The sequence below is a fragment of the Grammomys surdaster genome, unplaced genomic scaffold (genome assembly GCF_004785775.1).
Source record: "Grammomys surdaster isolate TR1022 unplaced genomic scaffold, NIH_TR_1.0 332313, whole genome shotgun sequence".
NCBI lineage: Eukaryota > Metazoa > Chordata > Mammalia > Rodentia > Muridae > Grammomys > Grammomys surdaster.
In genome coordinates, this window is record NW_021627570.1 from 81,484 (window position 1) to 104,861 (window position 23,378).

The following is a 23,378-nucleotide window of genomic DNA, read 5'->3' on the forward strand; positions in this document are numbered from 1 at the left end:
AAATGATAATAAATGCCCAGTGCTTTTCTTTGTAGAGTCCTGATGGCAACCTCCTGACTCCATTTTCTGGGGCTTCCTGGGGAGGCACTTTATCCCATCCACCCACCCACCCACCCACCAGTAAGGGGACATTACCAGTGTGTAGAGCCTTCCTTTCAGGACAGGCAGAGTGGGGTCCACTCATGGTCTGCTCAGAATGTCTGGCCCTCCTCTTATTTCAACATACCAGGAAACTACTTTTTATATATTATCTTCAAATAAGTTTTGAATATTTTTACAGTCTGATAAGATCATTGATCCATGAGCCGTCCTGAGAGAATTTGCAATTTGAAAATTCACTGTGTGATCACTGGCCTTACCAACCAATCTCTGACTTCAAGGAAGATCTGCCTAGCTGTTTGTTTTGTGTGGACCAGGAAACGATACTCTGACTATTAAGATACCAGCTCTCTCAAGACATAAAGGGAATTTGTGTTGTGAAACATGGGGAAGATGTTCCTATATCAGCCTGATGATGTGGCAGGAAGCTTACTTTTACTGTTAACAAATCGTGATCTTCTTATAGCCGTTTCAGCTTTAGCATCTTTGATCTACAGAACCAGACAGGACTGTTTCTGATGTTTCACAGCTCACAAAAGCCTCCTTCTTTATGAGGGTGTATTGAAAATTTATAAATTATTTCAATTTTTAACCTCATTATTTTTTTTATGCTATGACATTTCACAGATACTGCCCAGAAGTGTAATTAAGGGGCATTATACAAAGATGAAAGCAATCCCTGTTACAGAAGCTCACATCAAAAGAGGATGTCCCTGAGGCTGCAAAATGAAAGTGTCTGTGGAGAGGACCTGGGATTCAGGGATGTCAAGGTGGCTACAAAACTGCCAGGACCTGGGAGGTGGAGGTGTTTGTGCTTCCAAAACCTTGCCTGGTTCGTACACTTGAAAATAATTCTCTCCCTCACCAGAACCCTCCTCCTGCTCCATCAATTAGCCTGTGGAACATCTGGGCCTTCTGCAGACTTTTCCTTTATACTTTCCTCCACTTGGCTCACCTAGCCTGTGAGAATCATTGGGAGCCCTTCTACAGTGTGAACCCAGAACCCACAACCTTGGAAAGAGTAGACATCTAGGGGAAGATGGTTACTGAAGCTGAAGAAGACTTAATGTTAGACCATAAAGAACCCTTTTAGGAGTTTCTGGAAGCAAGGAGGAGTGGAACATCCTAGAATAGGCAGTGCTGAGAAAGTACAAGCACTAGAACTCCAGCTGGACAGAGGCTGGGCAACAATCCCAAGCACAGTCCACTGCACACACATCTGTGAATTCCCAAGGGGCAGGAACAAGTTTGTATTAAGGCTTGCCATCCTTGCTCGGTCATGCAAGCATGAAACTCATGGGAGTCCTGAGACTGAGCCAGGCAAAGGCAGTACTCTTCAAGAGCTGCCTTCCTCAGCTTGGTTTCATAAACCAGAGATGACTACGGGGCTCTTTATCTTCCCCTCAACAAAATTACTATTATCTCCTTAATACTCTTAAGTATGTTGCTTGCTTTTATTCAACACAAAATCAGCCACTGTCTTATTCTTCTGTGCTCTCTAACTCCACATAAAAGTCATGTACTCGCAGAGCGTGACTGCTTCTTGTTCTGCAGTGCCATCACCTAACTTCACCCTTCTTCATATTGAGGGCCCCATCACTTTCAGGTCTGTAGGCTCTTCACATGGCTTTAATGTCAGGGTGCATACTCTGCAGCTATGTTGCTCTCTCCCCCCTGCCTTATAACTCTCAAATTCAGAATTGTACTACCTAAACCAAAATGTATCCTTTCTTATATGTTCTAAACTTTTCTCTGCCCAGTTGCTGGGAAAAGTACAGAAGTCTTTAAAATCTGCTCCTTGCCTCCACTCTCCAATCTTCTACTTTCTTATTATCATGAACTCAGCTCAGAGATCTGCCACCTCCCAAGAAGCTCCCTCAAGGTACCAGTACTCTTCTTTTGCTAACACAGATATGCTTTTCTGTTCAGTCCCCTATGGATAAGGCCAAAACAGAACCACGATGGTGGTTAGGAACTATATATTTTTGAGTAGGTCCTGGAGGACATTGCAGCTGGTCTATAGACCCTACTCTGAGGAACATGAACTTGGAGCATGGTTATGGTATCTGCTGGGAATCAGGAGCTCAGGAAAAGGTGTAGATGCTAAGCCAGGCAGCAAAGTTCACACTAAAAGCTAAAATGCTACACAGCATACCCAGGGCCACTGAGAGCTGCACTTTTAGTTCTTTGAGGTCAGCTGGCAGAAGCATGACTTGAAAATTCTGACAGTATACCCCCAGATAGTCAGCAGCAACCTAGTGTATCACAACACATATCCCACTTGCTTCTTTCCATCTTACCACTTCATGTCATCTCACTATCACAACAGGAAGGATAGGAGCCACTCAACGTGACTTCATGAGTGTTATAATTGTTCTGTTGTACTATTAATTATTGTTGTACATATTATAGTGTCTAATTTGTAAGCCAAAATTCATCATTGTTATGTATGTGTAGGGAGAACTACAGTAAACGGTGTGTGTGTGTCTATGTGTGTGAGTCAGGACTGTGTTTCAGCTTTAGGATTGTGCATCAGTTTCCTCAAGATTATAGAGTGACAACTGTAGCTACTATTAAGAGAAGAAACTCATCTAACTTGACTTTACAGTCACTGCCCATCACCATTTGGAGAGCAGAGTGCACTGTCTGTGCAGACAGCACGTGTTCTGGCCCACCTGAGAGGAAGAATGTGCACAGGCTGCGAGCGTTGCATTTTCTGCCTTGGGGACGCCTGTGGCTGTCCCCGGGAGCTGGCAGCCGCTGCTCCCTGGTTGCTGGCATCCTGGCCATTCTCAAGAAGTGGCGCAGTATCAGTATCAGACTGCATGTTGCAAGCTGAGTTAAGGCTTTCCACGGATGAGTTATTATCGTTGTTCATCACTCGAAGCCCAAGACCATGCTCTGTATATAAAAAAGGCAAGAGAAGAAAAAAATGTCAGTGAGGGTGTAGAGTTCCACCAAAATAGTTATCTTTGGGTATCAGGACCCCAATGAAACAGTATTTTAAAAATACTATCAAATCATATTAGCTATATACAATACATGTTAAGAATGTGTGTATACATAGTACATGTATAGTTCAAAATGAAGTCATCCCACTTGGAATGACAATGCTTCCCGAAAACACTATATATTATCAAATAAAAACTCCAGTATGAGGCATGAAAAATCTCCTTTTAGATTGTTCGTCGGGGGTATCCAAGACATCTTCAGAACAATATAGCTATTGCAGCTGCTCTTGATTGCCTTCTGGAAGTTGAAGATAAGTCCCTATTGCTAAAGATACCATGAAGTTTAGACATAAGACCTGGTATACTCAAGCTGGATCTGACTTGAAAGTCTCTTTCCAGAGGATTAGCTTTCATAATACCAAAAGGTGCTATAAAAGCTACTAAGGGAAGAAGGTGACCAACTGTCCTACCCAGCTATAATACCCATGAATCACAATGATGACCAGCATGGCAAGATATTAACAGTGCAATAGTGGCACCCCTATCTTGGTGGCAACCAATGACTTCTCTGATTTGACTTAAGGCCAGTACTGGAAACCTGCCCACTTTCCCAGTGCCAGTGAGGTCATGGATACTGGAGGAGGTTTTTGGTATCACTTTACTAAAGCAGCATGATGTCTAACTGGAGTCTACTCATCCTTACACCACAGATAACTGTAGCTCTCACCTCCTTGCAACAAATGGAAACAATTACAGAAAGCTGAACGAGACAAAATATAGAGAACAACTAATCATGGGGTGCTCAGTCCCTGCAGATACATCTGTAATACAATTCTTGTTCTTAAGAGAACACTGAGGAAAAAGGGGTGGAAAGATGGCAAGAGCCAGAATAACAGAAGTTGGCTGTGAAGGTGTTTCCTAAAGCTGTCAACTTAAAAATAGGGTAAGAAGTGACCCAAGCTGACTGTATCATAGCACTTCACAAGTTGTAGGAGACGGCCAGGTGTGACCCTTAAACCCCACACGAGACTATCACAAAATGTAAGATACTCACTCTCATATAGAGGTCAAGGCCTCCAAAGTATAGAAAGAAATAAGAGAATGCATTTTGAACCCGCTTGTCATGCCCAGATTGCTCCTACAGCCTCCATGCCCAGGACAACAGACTGGTGGTTTCTGTTCAAAGTCTCTTAAAGTCTAATACAGAGTTAGCAATATATCCATCTCCTAGGGGACTCTGAGGGTAAAGTCAGATGTAACCAGTTTTATAATAGAGTCTGATACAAAATAAGCAGCTCCATTTGACTTTTTTTTTTTTTTGAAAAGCAACACAAACAGGCAATTGGTCTATTATCTAAGGAAGCATGTTTAAGGAATGAAGTTACGCGCTCCCCCGCCCCCCCAGAAAACAAGCAGTAGGGAGCATCTTGGATTTGAAAATAAATTTAGATGTGTGTTTGACCTGTACTATGAACAACAAATGGGCTCAAGGATCTTTCTTGATCTAGCTGGGCCAGTAATTCTGTGATAGTATGCTTGTTTAGAATGTATGTGCACCAGGATTTTGTTCTTCAACATTACAATGTAGCCTTTCTTTGTGTCTCTTGTTTCTTAAGACTAAAGGATGTGACAACAAAAGATACTAAAACCCACTAGAGAATACCTGGCATGATGTGAGAAATGGAAAAAAACTGTATCTTTCAAGGAGTAGTACCTCTCGGTGGGTGAAGGAACAGAGCACAATTATGGGAATATATAGGCAGAAGCAGAAGAACATTGGCTGGCCCTGGCTTGTAGCTGTAAGAGAGACCCTGATGATGGAAGCTGAATAGCGGAAGTGACCCATGGTACATCTAGGCAGTTCAGGTTCCAAGATCCTTAGGAGAGACAAGGTAGCAGGTTGCTGAAAAGAGTGGTGATGGGCCCTAACTTTCTAACTGGTGTAGTCACTGCTGGAATAAGAGCAGAGACCATGTGCAAGAGATGCTGACAAGGAGGGAACAGTGGGCTGTGGGCCCAAGAGAGAAGCAGTTAGGTGCATACAAGCATTCAGATTGGTAATAAAATCTAGGAACTATATATAGATAAGGGATGGAGGAGGAAGAAGATCTTGATACAGCACAGGTTCTGAGTGATCACATATTAACCTTATAGTCATCTATTAAATGGACAAAAGTGCTGAATTGGTAATTAAAAATGACTAAAACACTAAGATATCATAAAGGGGATTGCTGAGGGTCATAGCAGAGCACTTGCCCAACTAGGAGCTGCCTGAGTAACAACAATCTAAGTCTCCAGTAGGGCAAGTAGGGGTTACACTTTCAGGTTCTGTCATCTTTTGAAGGGACATGCCTCTTAAAGGCCTCACCAGAATAGAAGTAGAGCAGCCTTTAGCCCACTTATGAAAGGAGGCAATCAGAAGATGGCTAAGGAGAAGACCACAGTGGGAACAGAAGTTACACTAAGGGTCACAAGTCTGGCACTATTAGGAGAGTTCCAGAATATGTGCCTCCTGACACATGCTTCAACTCACAAGTAAGCATTTCTATGTTGATAGATCATTTAAGAAGCAACACTGGGTGAAACACAAATTCTACTATACTAAAGAGTGAGTGTGTGTGTGTGTGTGTGGGGGGGGGCTCAGGCCAGGGCCCATTCTTTGACTGAAAGAACCCCTTGTGAACCAAGTTTCGCTCAATGCAGAGCTACTCCCTAAGTGTTTAGACAGGAAAGAGCCTTGTAAGACACCAAGTCCTATTTCTACTGCTCTAGCCCTAGAGAAACCCACTGGCAACACGGTTCCTGGTCCGACAGCGCTCCCAGCCTCTGAGAAAACGAAATGGCTTGGTTCGTGCTGGCAGATTAACATTCATGGTTATTTTTCCCTGGGCTTGCTGTAGTCTTTGGCTGTGCCGACCCCTGGTGGCAGTCCCTGGTGTCTCCTGTCCTATTTCTTTTTTTGGAAACAGGTAAATTCCTGGGTTGGTTCTCTGTAGTAAAACCAAAGACAAAGCAATTCTGATACTATTCAAATATTATTCATATAAAGCAGATGGATTCTAGAAGAGACAACACGTGTCCAGATTGCTGTTCTCTCCTCTGAAGTGGGTGATTTCTTCATCTGAATATATTGTATTGGGTGGACTTTGAAAGGATACCAGGCTAATCCGATAACATCCAGTTACCAGGTTACAATCTTCGCCAATCAAATATAGCTACTATACCCAGATTCTTCAAACCTTCAAGCTTTTCAGAGCTGTCAGAATGAAAGTAAAGTCTCAAAGTTCTAAAATGGTTTACTCAAAACCCAACTTAATATGTCCTATGAGGACAATGATAATTTAAATGTTTGGATTTTTTAAAAAAAATACTAAGACTTTACTTGAAGTTCCTAAAATTCTAATGTAGACTAAAAATGAAATCTTCTAAACCATTTTTAAACAGCTGATTCTTAAGGGTCTACACTAATTTTTTTTTAAATTACTGGAGTAAGACATACTAAAATTGTATTAGTTCTTTTTAAGAAAATTATATGTATTTATTTATGGCAAGGTGTGAATCACAGCAGTTGGGTGGAGAATAGAGGACAACTTGTTAGTTCTCTCCTTCTAATTACAATGTGGGTCTGGGATTGAACTCAGGTTGTCATGCTTGGAGGTGCCTTTCCTACTGACCTATTTCACCAGCCTCACATTTGGTTCTTGTAAATTTTCTATAAGCTTATATTTTCCTCAGTGAGGACCTTGTGTGCTTTTTTTTAAAATCTGTGTAGTCAACTGCTAAACTGTTTTGTAGCCCCATGAATCTGAACAGAGCTATAATAACCCATTGGGAAAAAGCTTTCTGCCAGTGAGCAGAAGTGGAAGGAGGCTCACTGCTCTGCTTTGATTGTCTCCTCAACACTAATCTGATAGAACAGGTTCCACAAGGGCACTGCTTCAGAAAGGACACTAGGAAAGAAAAGAAAAGTGACCTTATATAGACAATTTCACCTCCAGTGAATTTGTAAGAATGTGTTTTCTGACAAACATGGCTGTCAAATCAAAATCTTAGTAGCTGTCCCCTTCCCTAAAGAGCCAAGTCTTAACTGGGCATGGACTTTGCCCCAAATATTTGAAGTCATCTGATCTCAAATTCACATCTCTTCTTGCTTCACTGTCATTAACAAACTCAAGGCTAGTTTTGTTTGGAAATACATGTAAATCTAGTTAAATAAATTCTCATTTGGTTCATAAGCCATGACTGGCAAATATCTCTCACAAGCCAAGTGAGGTGTGCTGATCTGGAAAGGGTAAGGAGAGCGGAGAGGTGCTGGCAGAGGAGGATCTCCCTTCCCGGCCGCTCAGGCGCACGTACCTTAGCACCTTAACAAATAATACACTTCTTGGTTCACAGCACCATCTAGTGTCTTTTTTACGCAAACTGGAGATTAACGGTGGTTCTGGGTTTTCTTTACTAAATTATTTTGTCTCCTTAAAGACACTTGCATTATGCATATATGATGTATCTATTGTGGTGGCCCAATCTTCATAGGAAGCCCCCCCCCCGCCTGTGAACACTCAGTGCCTTCCTTGTTTTTGCTCTTGCTGTACATCTGTTGGGAAATGAAGAGTTGTAGGCAAGCTTGTGTGTCTATGTGACTTAATGACTGAATCTCTGGGAAGGAAGAATTACAGTATTTCTGTCTACCAGAGAAATTTCTGATTCTTCATTTTGGACCAAATTTTTGCTGCCATTTTCCTGGACTTAAGTCAGAGTCAGAGACACAGCATGTATTTGGTCTTTCTGATTAAGTGTGTGACCAGAATTGGTGACAGCACGTTGCTAACTGAACATGTTACCCCTTGTCATCCCAACACGAGGATCTTCTTCTCTAAGCACCTTCTGTTTTTGTAAAGTCTTTTAAAAACTCAATTACAAATCAGTATATATGCTACTTTATTTGTGTTTTCTGATTTGTCATTTTGTGGTAATTGCTAAAAAGGCTTAAAGACAGAAATGAATATCAACATTTTTTCAAAATACACTTGAAGCTAAAAACAATGACTTAGAAATCAATCAATTAAATATGTAAGAAATGTTACAATGAGAAGTGATAATTCACTAATATTTTATTATTAAGCATATTTAATAACTAGATGAAAGATGTTAAGATCCACTCTAGCTTTTCTATAGTTAATTTTTTTAAAAAGTAAATGAAAGTATTATTTGTGTCCTTTTAAGATTTCATATATCCATGGATTCAAGCAATCACAGAGTAAAAATATTTGGGGGAACAATATCTATATATCTATATTAAATATTAGCAGATGATTTTTGCCACCCTTCTAAAGCAATGCAGTATAGCCTATATTAGTTCTATAGATTTAGGTGTTATAAATAATTAAGTAGTAACATATATGAAGAAGTGTTCCTATGTTGTATGCAAACCCAACACCATTTGCACTTGAAACACAAGTATCTGTAGCTTTTAGTTTCTGTGAGATGTTGAAGTCTATGTGTAAAAATGAAAAACACTACATATCCAGAAAGAAAATGAAGACAGTGTTTGAGGTGGCTAGAGTCTAGGGCCAGAGAGTAAGAGTTGGTATTTGTGAGTTCAGAGTTGCACCTGGAGAAGAGTTCTGTGGCTAGACCCTAGTACTGACTACACACCAATATGACTACTTTTGCTTTGTTTTTTTGAGACATGGTCTGGCTATCTATTTCAGTATCCCAAGTGTTTGGAATACAAGCATGTATGACCACACATGGCTCTAACTATTTCTACATTAAAAAAAACTGAAAAAATAAAGCAATTTTAAACTTTAGACTTTTAGATATCTTCAAACATGGCCAATTAAAATCCCAGTCTTACTGCTTTACTTGGGTAGGCCTCTGCCAGAATGAAGCAATGTTCCATGCTCAGACTTCATACATAGAAGCCTGCTCTAGCCTTATGTTCATAGTCCAGAGCTCACCTGTTCTGGAGGTTTTTGATACTAGCCCCTGTGCACTTAATCCTTGAGAGGAGCAAACCTCTAAGAATCACTTTATCCCCAACCGAGAGCCACTTTCCCTACTTTTTTTCCTCAACTTGCCCAGCATTGCCCACTCAAACATGCCTTATTCCATGACTAGATTGAGGCAAGACAGGCAGGGATGTTGCCCATGATGGCCATCACAGGGCTGGACTCATGCAAGTCAGACTTCAGAATGGCCTCAGGTGCACAGTGGTGACACCAGTGTGGCCAGGGAGAAATGTCATGGGGCATCCTTGAGAAAATCAATTTAAAGTAAAGAAGGAGATACCTGAGTCAGGAGACAAAACAGGAACAGGAAAAACCCTAAGGCAAAGAAGTCTCAGCAAATAGTAAGGATGCTGAAGGGAGTCTGCGACTGTCTTTGTGGGGGAGCCTCTCCAGGTTGTACTGAGAGCACTGACTTGTTAAGGGGGCACAGAAATGCTGTCTGTTTCTTAAATAAGTTACAGTTAGTATGGGGTCCTCTTCCTCAGAAAAGTGAATCTTCACTATAAAAATAATGTTGGGTCACTACTCAGGATAGTGGCAGGAAGCAGTTGTTCAACATGGTCACATTATAAAGGTGTGTGCAAAGCTCTATAGCCAATAGAGCCTCAATAAATAGAACTACAATAAACAGAAAGTTTGTCTACTCTTACAGACACTTGGGGGCCCACAATACCCTGGGGGCAGCTAGTCCCATAGGCTAAAGTCTAGGACAAATCAAAGTTGAAGCTAGATATCTTGGTGGCTGTGCAACTATAAACTATCTCCACTTTCTAAAAACAACAACAACAACAGCAACAAAACAGTAAAAAAAAATGATTAATTGGTTTGTACTTTGGTTTCTATGAGATTTATTTTTAAAACTATGTTTCAGGGAACTGTACAATAATTCCATTTAAAAATAAGGAAAGCTACTTATTTTACTCAATGATTCCATTCATTAAAACTAAAGAACTGGCATCCAGTGTTCAGTAAGTGTCCCATAGTAAAGTGTCCTTCCTTGGGTTTTACAGTATCCTCCCACAGTGTTCAAGGAAGCACCTGGACGTTACTAAGTCTCCTTCCCAGTTCTTTAAGGTGACTTGGAGTCTACACCAAAGACCCGTACAACACAGAAAAGGAATTTTCCACTACTGAAATGTTTCAGCCTGCCAAATGAGAACCAAAGACCTGAACTGCAAATTACATTTTAAAAGCACAGATACAGTCATGCAATTTCTATTTTTACTTTTAGAAGATACCTTGAATGTGTGCGTAATCTACAAAATAACATTCCAAAAGGACCAAAGATAGACTGTATCTTTCAAGTCTTCTTTACCAATTTAAACTGTTTCTCTTCACCCTTCTAATTTCAATTCCTACTTTTTCTATTACATCATAAATCAGAAGAAGCCTGGCTACAAGAAACTACATAAATAACTTGTCACTTTAGAAGGTTCCCATTTTCCATCAACCCGAAAATATTAGTCTAAGAACACTGGACTCCAAAAAGGAAACTCAAGGTTATGGTCCAAAAGCCTGTCACTCATGGGTATTGGGCTCTCAAAGAGTCAATGTTTTAAAACCAAATGTGACACTAAGGTTTATCATCATATTAAATAGAAACACTGTACACTCAAGAACTTAACTCCATAAATTCAAAAATCTATTCACCTATCTAATGCTGCCTCATTCAACACATATTTAAGTGAGTACAAACTACCTATCCAACCTCATTTAAGGTACTGGGACACAGATGTTAATAAAATAGACAAGCTCCATGTCTCTATACTATTCATAAAGCATTTTGTATTTTTAAATGTTTACCACAAAGAGTAATTATTTGAAAAGAATGTTTATCCTGACTTGAATATTATACAATGTATACATGTACTAAAATATCACATAGTACCTATAAATATGTGTAATACTTATGTCAGTTAAAAAAAAAGAAAACCCTGCCACCAAACATAATGAAGACTTACCCAACAAGCATTGGAAAAGGGTTAGAGTGCTAAATATAAAGTAGCAGGGAAGAATATGAAAATTGTTTCTTTTTTTAAACAACTTTTGGAAAAGTAATTCCATCTATAAAGTTAAAACCTGCTCCAGTTTAAGTGACACCTGTCAGGGAGTAGTATGTCTTGTAGGAATGTGAGCATGGACTCCTGACTGAAAGGGGTCGGCTCAAGAAGGGATGTTTTTTTGGTTTCAGCTTAGGGGGAAGTGGGAAGGTACAGCAGGCTTGTATCCTCAGATGAAGGGATTCTTGGCAGAGTGAAGTTCTTAATCTATAAACACACTCCAGAGGCCAGCACTCCTCTCAGCATGGGTCTGCTCAGTGCTTAAGAGAGAGAAGTTGACGCCACCTCTGTTTACAGGCCAGGCAGTTGTAGAAAGGGCACTTGGCTCTCAGAAGAGCCTCGGTGCTAAGGCATCAGAGGCTGAAAGCCATCCCAGGAGAGCCCAGAACCAAAAAGCCCAGGAGACAAAAGCTGGCTTCCAGGACAAAGACTAGACTGCAGTGGCACCAGCACAGCAGGTTAAGACCAGGGTTGGGTAGAATGGAATACCCAGAGCTATCTCCTAATACGCCCTAAGTGCAGGACTACTTGGGATTCTGTGGGTGAAAACATGTTCTTGGAATGTACCTGGAGGTATGAATCGCACTTTCTAGGGCTGGGCTCAGGGAATAGTAGAACTGAGTTCCTGCTAAAGTCTGAATATTTGTAGGTCTTGAAACTCTAGGTACTAGAGCCAACTTCCATGGTGCTGGTGGGTGGGACTTCTGGTAAGTGATCGGGTCAGGAGGGTTTTGTGTTAGAAATAGAATTAGGCACATTTGCCCCTCCAACAAGCTGCAAACACAGCCAGACGGCAGCAATGAGAAAGGTGCTGCATCTGCAGAGGCCTCCATCTTGGACTTCTAGTCTGTAGAGGTGAGTGCAGTCCACCTCTGTTACCTATATACCACCTAAGCTGTGGGACTGGCTTTTAGCAGTCTGAAGGGATTATGACAGTCACTAAGTGAATGCTTGCTCTTTTCATAATAGTTTTTATGTTATGAAAAATAAATACATGACCCTAAGCAGCATGTTCTTAAAGGAGGGATTCAGTAGCAAAGGCTCTCTGAGTCAGAGTGTGACAGACATGTATCCTGATAGACCAAGTTCCATGTAGACCTCATAAATTAGATGCAGATAGGGAAAAATGTTACTTTTTTATTTCTGCCCTTCTCTGAAAGCTTGCAATTAGTAATGACAAGGACAAAACTGAGCTGTCATTTTCTCAGTGCCTACAAGATTCCATGTCTATGTGGCACATGTCACAGGTCAGGCTATTTTTCTAGCTATTTCTAATATTTCTACCAAACCAGTCAAGTCATCATTTCTACTTCTTTTTTCCAGGTCAAGAAATGGGGCCGAGTCATTCAATTACCCCAATGGAGACTAACAAATAAACTATGGTCATTTAAAAGAGAAATGCCTCCTACATGGTCCCCAGATGGTTATACCATTTGGAGAGTAACAGAACCTTTGGGAGGTGCAGCCTTACTGGAGGAATCTCATCACTGGGGCTTTAGGGGTTTATAGCTTCAGCTCACTTTGATCAGCCGGCTTCCTGCTCTGACTGACTAGGCAAAAGAGTGGTGTGAACTGGCAGAGCAAGGCCAAGAATAGCTAAAACTTGAGAAATGGCAAAGGATGACAACTTTTTTTTTTCAGTTTTGCTCCAAATAGGGACCAGGAGGAAGAGTTTGGCTGCTTGCATGACACTAATCGAAGACAAAGGCAAACTCCTCATTGCCTGTTTGTCCCCATCTTCCCTATGAAGATAAATGATCTTAAAAGTGGGAATGAGGGGAGTGGCACAGTTATGGGGATGCCATTGTTCACTGTGCAGAGATGACAGTAGGGATGGAGGCATCTTCTTTGATGCTTTGAAGAAGCCCATGGTCAAAATCTTACTGTGAGCCACAGAAAAATACCAAGAATAAAAAAGGATGGCAAACAGTAGTGGACTCAGATAAGGAACAAGTTCCAACATGGAGGCCAGAAAGAACAGAGGGACAGAAGGTTCAGAGAATGGAGCTTACCAGCCTGGGTTCAAGTCTAACTCAGGCACTCACAAATGGTGTGGTCTGGACATTGCTCCTAAGTCTGGCCTGTTCCCTTCCTATAAGTATGGCCCTAGTAACAATTGTACCTCATAGGACTGCGAGATGGGTCTGATGACCTGAGACATGAATCACAAGTTCTCACTAGCTTCTAGAACTTATTTGTTAGAACAGAGAAGTCACAGAAACATACAAGTAGAAGACAGCCAAGAAATCATGTCAAAGCTAAGACTTTATAATTCCTCATGCTATCTGATACTAGCACAGTCACCATGATGCACAAGTGTCATTATCTGGTATGGCAAGAACTATTTAATTTTTCATAATTCAGAAGGAATGTAGACACTAGAAATTTGGTGGGAAAAGAACTAGAGATGAGTCTCCCACTTTTTAACATCCTGACTCTAACAAAAGTGTTAGGCATTAGAAAAGAAGCGAGGATAATTCTGGCAATTCCACCCTTAAGTATATGTATGCCCATGAGACTTGAAATCTAGAGATTTAGACATTCACATGCTAATGGACACAAGAGTCAAAGGTGGAAGCAAATTAAATAATCATCTCTCTACAGAAGAATGGAGGTCAACATACCAGAATATTATTTAGTAATAAAATATATGAGGCTATAAAATAAGCTAACATAGACAAACCTTAAGCTTCAGAAAGTCAGCACATGAACTAGAGAGCACATAAACTAGATGTTTTAAGAGGAAGGAGGATTTATTGCTTAATTGACTCAGAGTTTCTGCTGGAGTGCTAAGAAAGTCTTGGAAATAGATATTGATGATGGTTGTACAACACTGAATTATACACTCAACATGGCTAGAATGATAAATTTAATTTTATACATTTTTCCATAAGAAAGAGGTTTTTCTTAGAAATTGTTAGAATAGTTTTAAGTATTAGAATATGAGCCATTTTAGAAGTAAACTGTGGCCCTTTCTGTTGGTGCAGCTAAGAAATACATGGAGTGTTTTTAGCAACTGCTACATAAAAATAAGCAGCTTATGTTAGGAATGAGATAACCAAACAGGAACGACAAATCCTCTTTGCCAGAGAGAAGTAAGAGGTCAAGGAAAGGCACAGCTAATCTTTTATTCTATACATTAGGTCCCTTGTACGGAACTGACAACTCTGGGTCCCACAAATTTTTAATCCTACAGTTGGTATCAGAAATTAAGGAAGCAAGAAGGAAAAACATAGTGTCTTGGTCCTAGTCAGCCAAATATCCCAAGAACCTCATATACTGAATGTGGTTCTGGGTGTGGAATGTGGGGACAAGAGGATGGAAGTTTGGGGAAAGCACTAAGAAGGCACCCTGAAGGCTCCTGTGGGGGTTCGTGCTTGCCTGGAGACAAACTGATCCACTTTCTCCCAGGAAGAGAACAGCTTCTGTACCATGCTGCCAGAGAGCTGTACACCCCAGGACTGCTCGCCACAGACTCTCAAGTGCTGTATGTGTGCCAAGAGGGAAGATGAACATTGCACTTGGACACACTTGAAAGAGGGACTGTGACCTTGTATTCCCCGAAACCTCCCTCAGAGCATCGGCTTCCTTGATTCCACTCAGTTGGTTTCCTTAGTTTTTGTGTGAAATGAGTGTCCAGAGTCAGAAGGAAGACAGCACGCTTGATGTTTCTACAAACTGCCTGTACAGACTCTTTGCTGCCTATCTATATGACATTGTCTTTTCTATTCATAAGAACTAAAGTATGTCTCTCTCTCTCTCTCTCTCTCTCTCTCTCTCTCTCTCTCTCTCTCTTGCTTTTTTGACAGAAGAAAATATTACGATGCATGTTACATGCATTCTTGCCCCAACCATCGGAGAGGGGGCTGAAGTACCATTTAGTGTCTTGTATCATTTGGCTTATTTATACAGAAATGCACATATACATGCACTGTTCTGTAGTTACAGAATGTCTTAACCTGAAAGTGTGAAGACACTCACTTCTAGTTTATTCCTGTTATTCAAATAAAGGACAGACTTCTTTCATTTTTTCTTTAATATTGTAACATGTTCTCTATATCCATCCCTAAGTTATGACAATAAACCACCTTGAGTAGTTAGCCCCAACTTGAGTGTAATACTTCTAAAGACTAAACTAAAGAATTTGATTAATTAGTGAGTTATTTAGATTTTAAAGAGTGCTAAAATGTGAAACAGGCCTATAATTGTGGCTTCCAGTACTATTTCAAGTATACTTATAAATATGCTCCGAGTAGGAGAGTTCTTATGCCTATATCTCTCTGAAACAGTCTGTATAGACAGACAATATGTGTTCCTTCAAAATTTTGTAATATTTATCTGCAAACTCTTTAGGTATTATTGAAGGAAGAGTCTTGATCACTGGTTCCTGTTCCTCTAGAGCTATTTAAGAGTTCTCTGTTTCTGGTGTTAGGTTTCAGCTCAGTGGCAGAGCACTTGCCTAGTATGCCTGGGGCCATAGGGATCCACTATCCAACACCACACATACACAAAGAATTGTCTATTTCAAGAGCACATATGCTTTTAGATGGTTGCAATCATTTATCTATATTTTCACATTCATGGCTCAAAATTTTCTTCTAAAACTCTAAGCTGCTACTAATATGGTTTGCTTTCAAACAAGTCTGTGTGCTGTGATATAACTTTCTAATTATTTGTTAACACAAAAGACTAGCTTTGCTTTCATTGTCTATTGATCTATTTTTATTTCAATGAGTTCCTATTTTAACTTTTGTAATTGTTTTCTTTGAAATTGCTCAGACTTATTCTATATATGCTTTTCTAGCTTCAGTAATCCTTTTCTTTGGAACATAGAAGTTAGGTTCTACACAACACTTGAGCAGTGTGTAGACACACTTTCTCACTGCTGTACCCTCATGTTCACTCCATTCTAAATAACTGGCATTTCCAGCATGATTTCTTGTGTAGGCCATGAGCAAAATAAGGGTTTTAAAGTTTCTACAAATATGTTACGTGCTTTGTTTTGACATTTGATTTAATCATAGTAGGTCAAAGAACGAGGCTTTCATGAAATGGATTGCTTAAAATTTACTGCAACTTTCCATATATGGTCAACTTTTCAAAAAAGTTACACAGGTTTAGAGAAGAATCTAGATCATCTGAAGGGTGAATCTTGAATGTGAGTCTGTGAATACTGTTATGGATATGCTTGGATTTACCCTGCTATCTTGTATGTTCTGTATGACTTCATTTTTCTGTTACTGTCTTATTTTTTTCTTCTTTTTCTATATGGTGTTGATTTTTTAAGAAAAAAATATTCTCACATTTCTTTTTTGCTTAGGAACTATAAATATATATGTTCTTTTAGTAAGTATAATCAACTTTTAGCTGCATTTAATATTTTCAAATGCATAATCAAGTTTACCTTTTCACAAGTCATTCCTCATTTTATTTCTCCTAACTAGATTCTCCTTCAGGTATGACTCATACTCATTAAAGACTTCCAAAATCTGAGTACATGGTACTCACTTTGCCCTGTTTCAACCATTTGCATGGCATTGCACTAACAATACCACACTACCCTCTCTCCACTGCATTGTTTCCTGCTTGCCATGTTCCCCTCAATACTCCTATTCCCCTTTCCTGAAGTAGCACTTTTGATAACCTTTTTCAATAGGAGAAATCAAACCCAGGGAATGTGCCTGATTAGCAAGGGCTCTACCACTCACTTATGTTTCCCTTCATGAATCCTTTCAACAAAGCTTGCCAGTAACTTGTTTTCTAAAGAATTGCTTGGAAAAGTTTCATTGTGCCCTACAAGAAAGGATACGTTGGTATAAAATTCTAGACAGTTACCTTTCTCTCAGTCCTTTGAAACTAAATCAAATTATCTGACATTTGTTGTGCCCAAAGTGGTTATCAGTCTCCTTGTATGTTAGAACATCTATTTCTTCCCTTTAGACCTTCATTGGCTTCATTACTTTGGACTAATCTCTATTTGTTCTTGTTGGTTCTGTGGCTACACTACCAGGCCTTTCTTTGGTTCTCTTTGGTTTTTCTGGTTTTACATGCTATGTGAAGAGGAGGACTAAGGGAAGCCAATGTCACAGGTGTGCTTAAAGGCTACAAGTCTGAGGGAAATAGGCAGTTGAATTTCATATGAAAACATGATCCTTTCCCTTTGAATCCCTTTCAGGTGCTATGACACATCGGAGTTCACTGGCTGCTACCCCGTAAGAGAAGCAAGAACTCACAGGAAGCCAACTCTACCTACTGTCTATGAGTAGTTGAGAGTAGAATGTATAAAGGCAGAATGGACGAAGGATAAGAGAGGAGCTCTTGAGAATTCCAGATAAGGCCTGGAATATCTCAACTTCAATGAGATCATTTGTCAGTGGTAGGCTGTCCTGAGTTAAAATTCAAACCTGTCCTAACAAACATGTCCTCTTTTATTTATATTATATTTATATCTTATATCTATATCTTATATCAAACATACTATACTTATTATTTGAAAATGTTCTGAAGTATGAACCTGTGTTGTCTACCACAGACAATGCCTCTTTTATGAGCTGCCTAATGCTTGAGAAAACACTTATTTGATTACATGGTATACCTCAGCATTTATTTTTTGCTAAATGTCATTTTCTTTTTCAAGAAACAATTAAAAATATATGATTACTTTAACTCCTACCAGCTCAAAACTCTGTGACTTCTTGGACTTACACTTACCAGCAGCCCAACAATGGGCCATGTGCCCATTCCTCCAGTTTCATGACAGGATCAGATTCTTTATTCTTGATGAAAGTTTCCATTTATTAGATCTAATTTAGCAAATTAATTTCATATTCATTTAGAGACATTTCCTTCCTCTGCACAGTGATGCTCTTAAAAATCCAACAGTATAGAAGGAATGAAAAAAAGGAAGAGAGACTATATCTCTCATCCAAATAGTATATACATGCAAAACTAGCATAGCTGAAAACACGAAAAGGCCCAAATGCACTGGATTTTGCTGTGGAGTTACTCGATAGAAAACTCAGCAGTTCCCAGGGTAAAAGGACCCGAAAGTAAAAGAGAGGATCTCCTGGAGAGGGACTTCAATAGGCAATGGCAAGTTGTCTTTATGCAGAATCCAGTGAGAGCTGAATCCCAGATAACTCACACAAAATAGAATTTAACCTTTGACTCAATGAAGTTTGCTCATTCAGAGAAAATATATAGGGCTGGAGAGATGGCTCAGTGGTTAAGAGCAGTGCCTGTTCTTCCAGGGATCCTGAGTTCAATTCTCAGCAACCACATGGTAGCTCATGACCATCTACAATGGGATCTGATGCCCTCTTCTGTTATGAAGGCATACAAATAGAACACTCATATATATATATATATATATAATATATATATATATATATATTATATGTTATATATTATATATTATATATAAATGTTTATATATGTAGTAAATAAGTCTTAAAAAAAGAAAATATATAGTTCTACGTATGTTAGATCTTTTGAATTTAAGAGAAAATGAAGATGCTAGAGTTTTACTCTATTAATGCCAGGAATATACAACTGGGTTTCTGTATCCCTAGGATTTACAATTACAGGTTCAACCAAGCACAGATCAGAAACACTTGGAAAAATTCCAATCGTATTAAACACACAGGTTTCTTTCTGTGTCACTGCCTCCTTAAACAACACAGTGTGACAGGTGTTCCAACAACGTCATACTTTATCAGGAAAGATAAGCATTGTCGCAGTGATGTGCAGTGCACGGGAGGATGAGCACAGGTTTTGGGTTTAGTACACTTTGTAATAAAGATTCAGTCACCTTCATATATATATTTTTTTTATCTATAGGGGATCCTGGAATCTCATGGATACATACCAAAGATAACTATGAAGTTTTCGAGTAGTTGCAAAGTTAGTCTGTTCTTACCTGGTTGGCTTCTTGGTTGTGGCGAAAACCCAGACTTAGCTAGGTTTTCGGATTTGGACGTTGACTGCCCCACTTTGTCCTAAAAAAAAAAAAAAAAGAAACAGAGTGAAGGGAGGCATCACATCTGCCTGGCTCCTCGTGCTCAGTCCTTTTTCCCCTTCCAATTTCTTCTTCTTCTTTAAATATATAGTTTTAAGTGACAGTTGAAAAAGTGCTATGGAAGGCAAACCAATCGTGGCAAATTGTAATCTGTTGTCAAGGGAGTTAGAAGCTGTTTTAGAATTCCCAGAAGAGTAATTAAAAAGGACAGCTGTCGACTGCTCAGTTCAGGCAATGAATGTCAATAATCAACACTCTGTGGAGCACACACTCTTTCTAGAACTGCTAGTACCCAACACTGGCCTTCCTGGGCCAGAAACATCTGGAGAGGGATCATAAGGAGCTCTTTGTGCAGGACAGGGAACTTAGTGGCTGAGTGAGGGCAACATCTTAGGCAAAAATTAAAACAGAACATATAGAATTCTAAAGAAGTATTTTCATAGAAACACCTCAAGATGGTGACAGAAATGTGAAAATATGGGTAGAAATATGCTACTTCATATCTGTATGCTTACAAAAAAAGAGCAGTGATTAACTCTTGGTAGTCAGATGTCAACAATCTCTTATAACTCTGTAAAATCTGTGAACATTTTGAAAACACATGTACCACTTCTGTAATTAGAAAGGTTTTGAACTGTGCCAAAGCACAGAATGTTCATTTAAGTCTAATTAATATATAGTCACAAGCAGGGCACAGATTCCATTTTGATTGCAGTGGGATCATATTCAAATAGATTCAACACAAACGAACAGTATCTGAGGTGAAAAGTGCACTGAACATATCCAACCGACTCTACATTGCACATGAGACATGGAGCACTACAGAGGACTTCTTGTTTCTCTTGACCCAGAGGCTCATATCCACTACCCAGCATAGCAAGACAGCACCATACAACACAACATTAGTCCAGGAAATGATCCAAATTTAAAATTCAAACTGTGCTGAATGCATATTGCTTTTACACAATGATAATGTCAAAACCTTATTAAGCAAAACAATCATTGATTGAGGGAAGATCACCTACAAGTAATTAATAGCAACCTTGTACCTATCTATTGTTCCCAGTATGCCAAGCTGCTATAGCATGAGATTCTGTTAGTGTCCAAGAATATTTTAGAATATACAGGTGGCTTTTGAAATGATTAGGCGGCAGAAACGCTTCAGTCTGTAATCCTATGGACTATGAACAAACACAAAACCCATCATTATTTATCCAATTGGCAGGAAGTCATTACTCATAACAGAAAATGGAGCACTGCAAGGGTTTCTGAGTTTCTTGGGACTTGACCACAGGTATCAAGTTGCTTATAGGACTGTAGCAACTCCAACAATATGAATAGGAAAGGGGATGAAAAACAGAGAAGTCATACTGCCCTCATTTTCCTAAATCTCTGTAAGTTACTCTTTGATCTTTGCTTACACATATTTCTTCATTGAACTAGAGCAGAACTTATGTTTTAAATATGAAGTTTGCCACTCTATTAAACTCACTGAACATATCTCAGTAATGTATCTTAAAGTAAGCATGGTACGCTTGAGTTCTTGCTTAGGCTGGGGTGCAATTTCACAGACTGACCATTTGCTTTCATCTTTAGAATTGTTTTTTCTTTCTATTGAGAAAAAAAAAATTAGGTCCTCTTGAATTTTACTTTAAGTTTCTTTCTGACTCGATGAACTACTCTTGTATATATCTGATATTTATTTTGGTGATCCGTAGGAAGAGAGAGATTTCATAGATATCACCCAACCAATTTGCATTTGCTAGTTTTCCAATACTGTATCAAACAACCAAGATAACACTTATCATGAGAAAAGGTTTAATTTGACTCCATTTTAAAGGTTCTGTCCACAACTGGTTGGCCTTATGGCTTCTGGACACCTAGAGATGCCAGGTGGAAACAGCAGGGAGTCCATGGTGACCTGATCACCTCACAGTCAAGACTTTCAAGAAAGTGGAAAAAGAGAGCCAGAGACAAAGAAGCAGCTCCCCTGAAGGGCAGGTCCCCATCATCTCTCCCTAAGCATGACCTCCGGAAGGTTCCACCACCTTCCAATGGTGCCACCTAGAAGAGCAAACTCTTAACAAGAGCTTTCGGGCAACAAATCACTTACAAACTAGGTTGCCATGCACATATTAAGTCTTGCTTGCACTTGCACACCCACACACAAAACACACACACACACACACACACACACACACACACACACACATCCTTCTCCACTCCCTACTCATCAGTTCAGCACATCTGTCTGTTTTTGGGCTGACAGCCTGCATTTTCCATTCACACAGCCTGCCAACAGGTTTTATCATCAGCACAGTATTTCCTTTCTCACTTATTTTACATGAACATCTTAGTCATTTTCTTCCAAGCAGATTTCTGAGCCAGGAAAGATTTAATACAGATTTAGAAAAAAGTCATAGAGCACATAGCTTCATTCATACAGGTTGTATGTCTGACAGTGGCTATACTATACAACCCAGGTATGCAGGGACCTCAAGCAGTTAGCTTTGCATAACTACACTCTAGGATGTTTGTGTTATGATAAAGTTGCCAAAGAATACATTTCTCAAAATGTATCCATAGCATGGCTTTAATTTTAATATTTACTTGAAATGCTAAAATGTCTCATCTGAAATACATCCTTGGATGAGTAGTATCACTAATGGAAATACTGCTATCGGACCACTACCTTGGAAGTAGTTCACAAGAACACTGGGAAGCATATACGAAGATATACAAACCCATCACTTCCAGGAGCTGAAGAGACTGGGTTCTAGCGGCCCAGATCTGATACAGTTGTACTTAAATATATCCCCTCACCACAGACATGGCCCTGTCTGACAGCACCTGGCTACATCATTTGAGCACTCAGGTCTGAGACCCTCTCATGTACGCAGCACAGCACTTCCCCTGAGAAACCTCAGAAATCATAAGCATACTGCGCTACGTGGACGCAACTACTTAAAAGACAAGTGGCTTGCAGACAGAACTAAGGCAAATAGTATAAAGTAGATTTAGAAATACAGCATGCCCAGTTAAATCTGTGGTTCAGACAGAAAATTATTTGGTATAAGTATGTAACCAAATACTACATGTACTTACTGTAAACTGTAAGTTATCTATAGCGTCCTGGGGCATTTTCTATTTCATCTGGCAACACTCATGATGTCTCAAGCAACTGTTTAAATGTGAGGTAATCATGAAATCTCACTAAGAATTGCATGTGTTTGTAAAATCCCAGATGAAAAAAGACATCTTTTAAAATTCAAAATTCTGTTTCCATGAGAAGTCACGAAAACTTAACTCAAGGACAGTGAGCCTTAGCTGAAATGCCTGAGACATTAAAAAATATTTTGAAGTATGTATGGCCAGATAGATAGGTCTTAGTGATACAATTCAAGTCAAAACACGAATTTAGTTATGTGTCAGATACACTTTTTCCTCATAGTAAACATATGCTGTACTTTTATTAATTGTATACAGTGGCAGGGTGCAGATTTTCCAATTGTGGTCTCATTTTTTTTACAGTTCATATTTCAGGTTTTTCAATTAGAAACAGTAAACCTGTGTATTTAAAATTATGGCATTTGTAAAATGAAATCAAACCCCCAAAGACAGAGGAGTAAAGTTACCTACTGAGTGTGGCATTGACACCCACAAGGTCAAGAGCAAATGTCTGCCCGCCATTCTGAGGCAAACAGTGCACACTGCCAGGAGCAAGGGAATGAACAGTGAGGCCAGACTAAAGGTTTCCTCTTCAGGTTAGTTTCTGTTTATCTGTATGTCTGCTTCTTGTACTCCTGGCCTCCACCAAGATAGAACTGGGCAAGGGAGAGAGAGGGTGGCCTGTGGGCACAGTCTGCCTAACTGGAAGCCCTGAGCAGGAGCTTGAGAGAAAAGCTGGGATTCTTCTTTGACGGACAGGCTAACAGTAAATACTTTTTAGGCTATCCTTCTTAATTACTATGCTGTCTGCCTCCAGAAAAAGATGGGAGGGTTGGGAGTGTGTTTCAGAATTTCTTTACCTGAAGCTCTACAGGGTTTCTTAATTAATGCTGGACCCTGTCAGATTCATGTGGTTTTTGGAAATACTTAGTAAAAATCTGACCAGCTAAGGACATCCAAATACAAACTAGTCTTCATGAAAAAGGAACAAGAAATGCCCACCTTCTCTTGGGTGGCCCAATCTGGGAGACTACACTAAATGGTGGAGCGGGACTCATGCAAAAGCCTGAAA

General features: G+C 39.6%; 1 protein-coding gene across 1 annotated transcript in view; it reads right to left on the reverse strand.

The window, feature by feature from the left end:
• Nucleotides 1–23,378, reverse strand: part of LOC114616489 (growth factor receptor-bound protein 10) — a 104,922-nt gene that overhangs the window by 37,142 nt on the left and 44,402 nt on the right. Inside the window, exons 2-3 of the mRNA XM_028761941.1 lie at nucleotides 19,040–19,118; nucleotides 2,775–3,000 (exon numbers count right to left, since the gene is read on the reverse strand). Coding sequence (XP_028617774.1) covers nucleotides 2,775–2,977 — 203 coding nt within the window. The 5' untranslated portion in view covers nucleotides 2,978–3,000; nucleotides 19,040–19,118. The remainder of the gene's footprint in view (nucleotides 1–2,774; nucleotides 3,001–19,039; nucleotides 19,119–23,378) is intronic.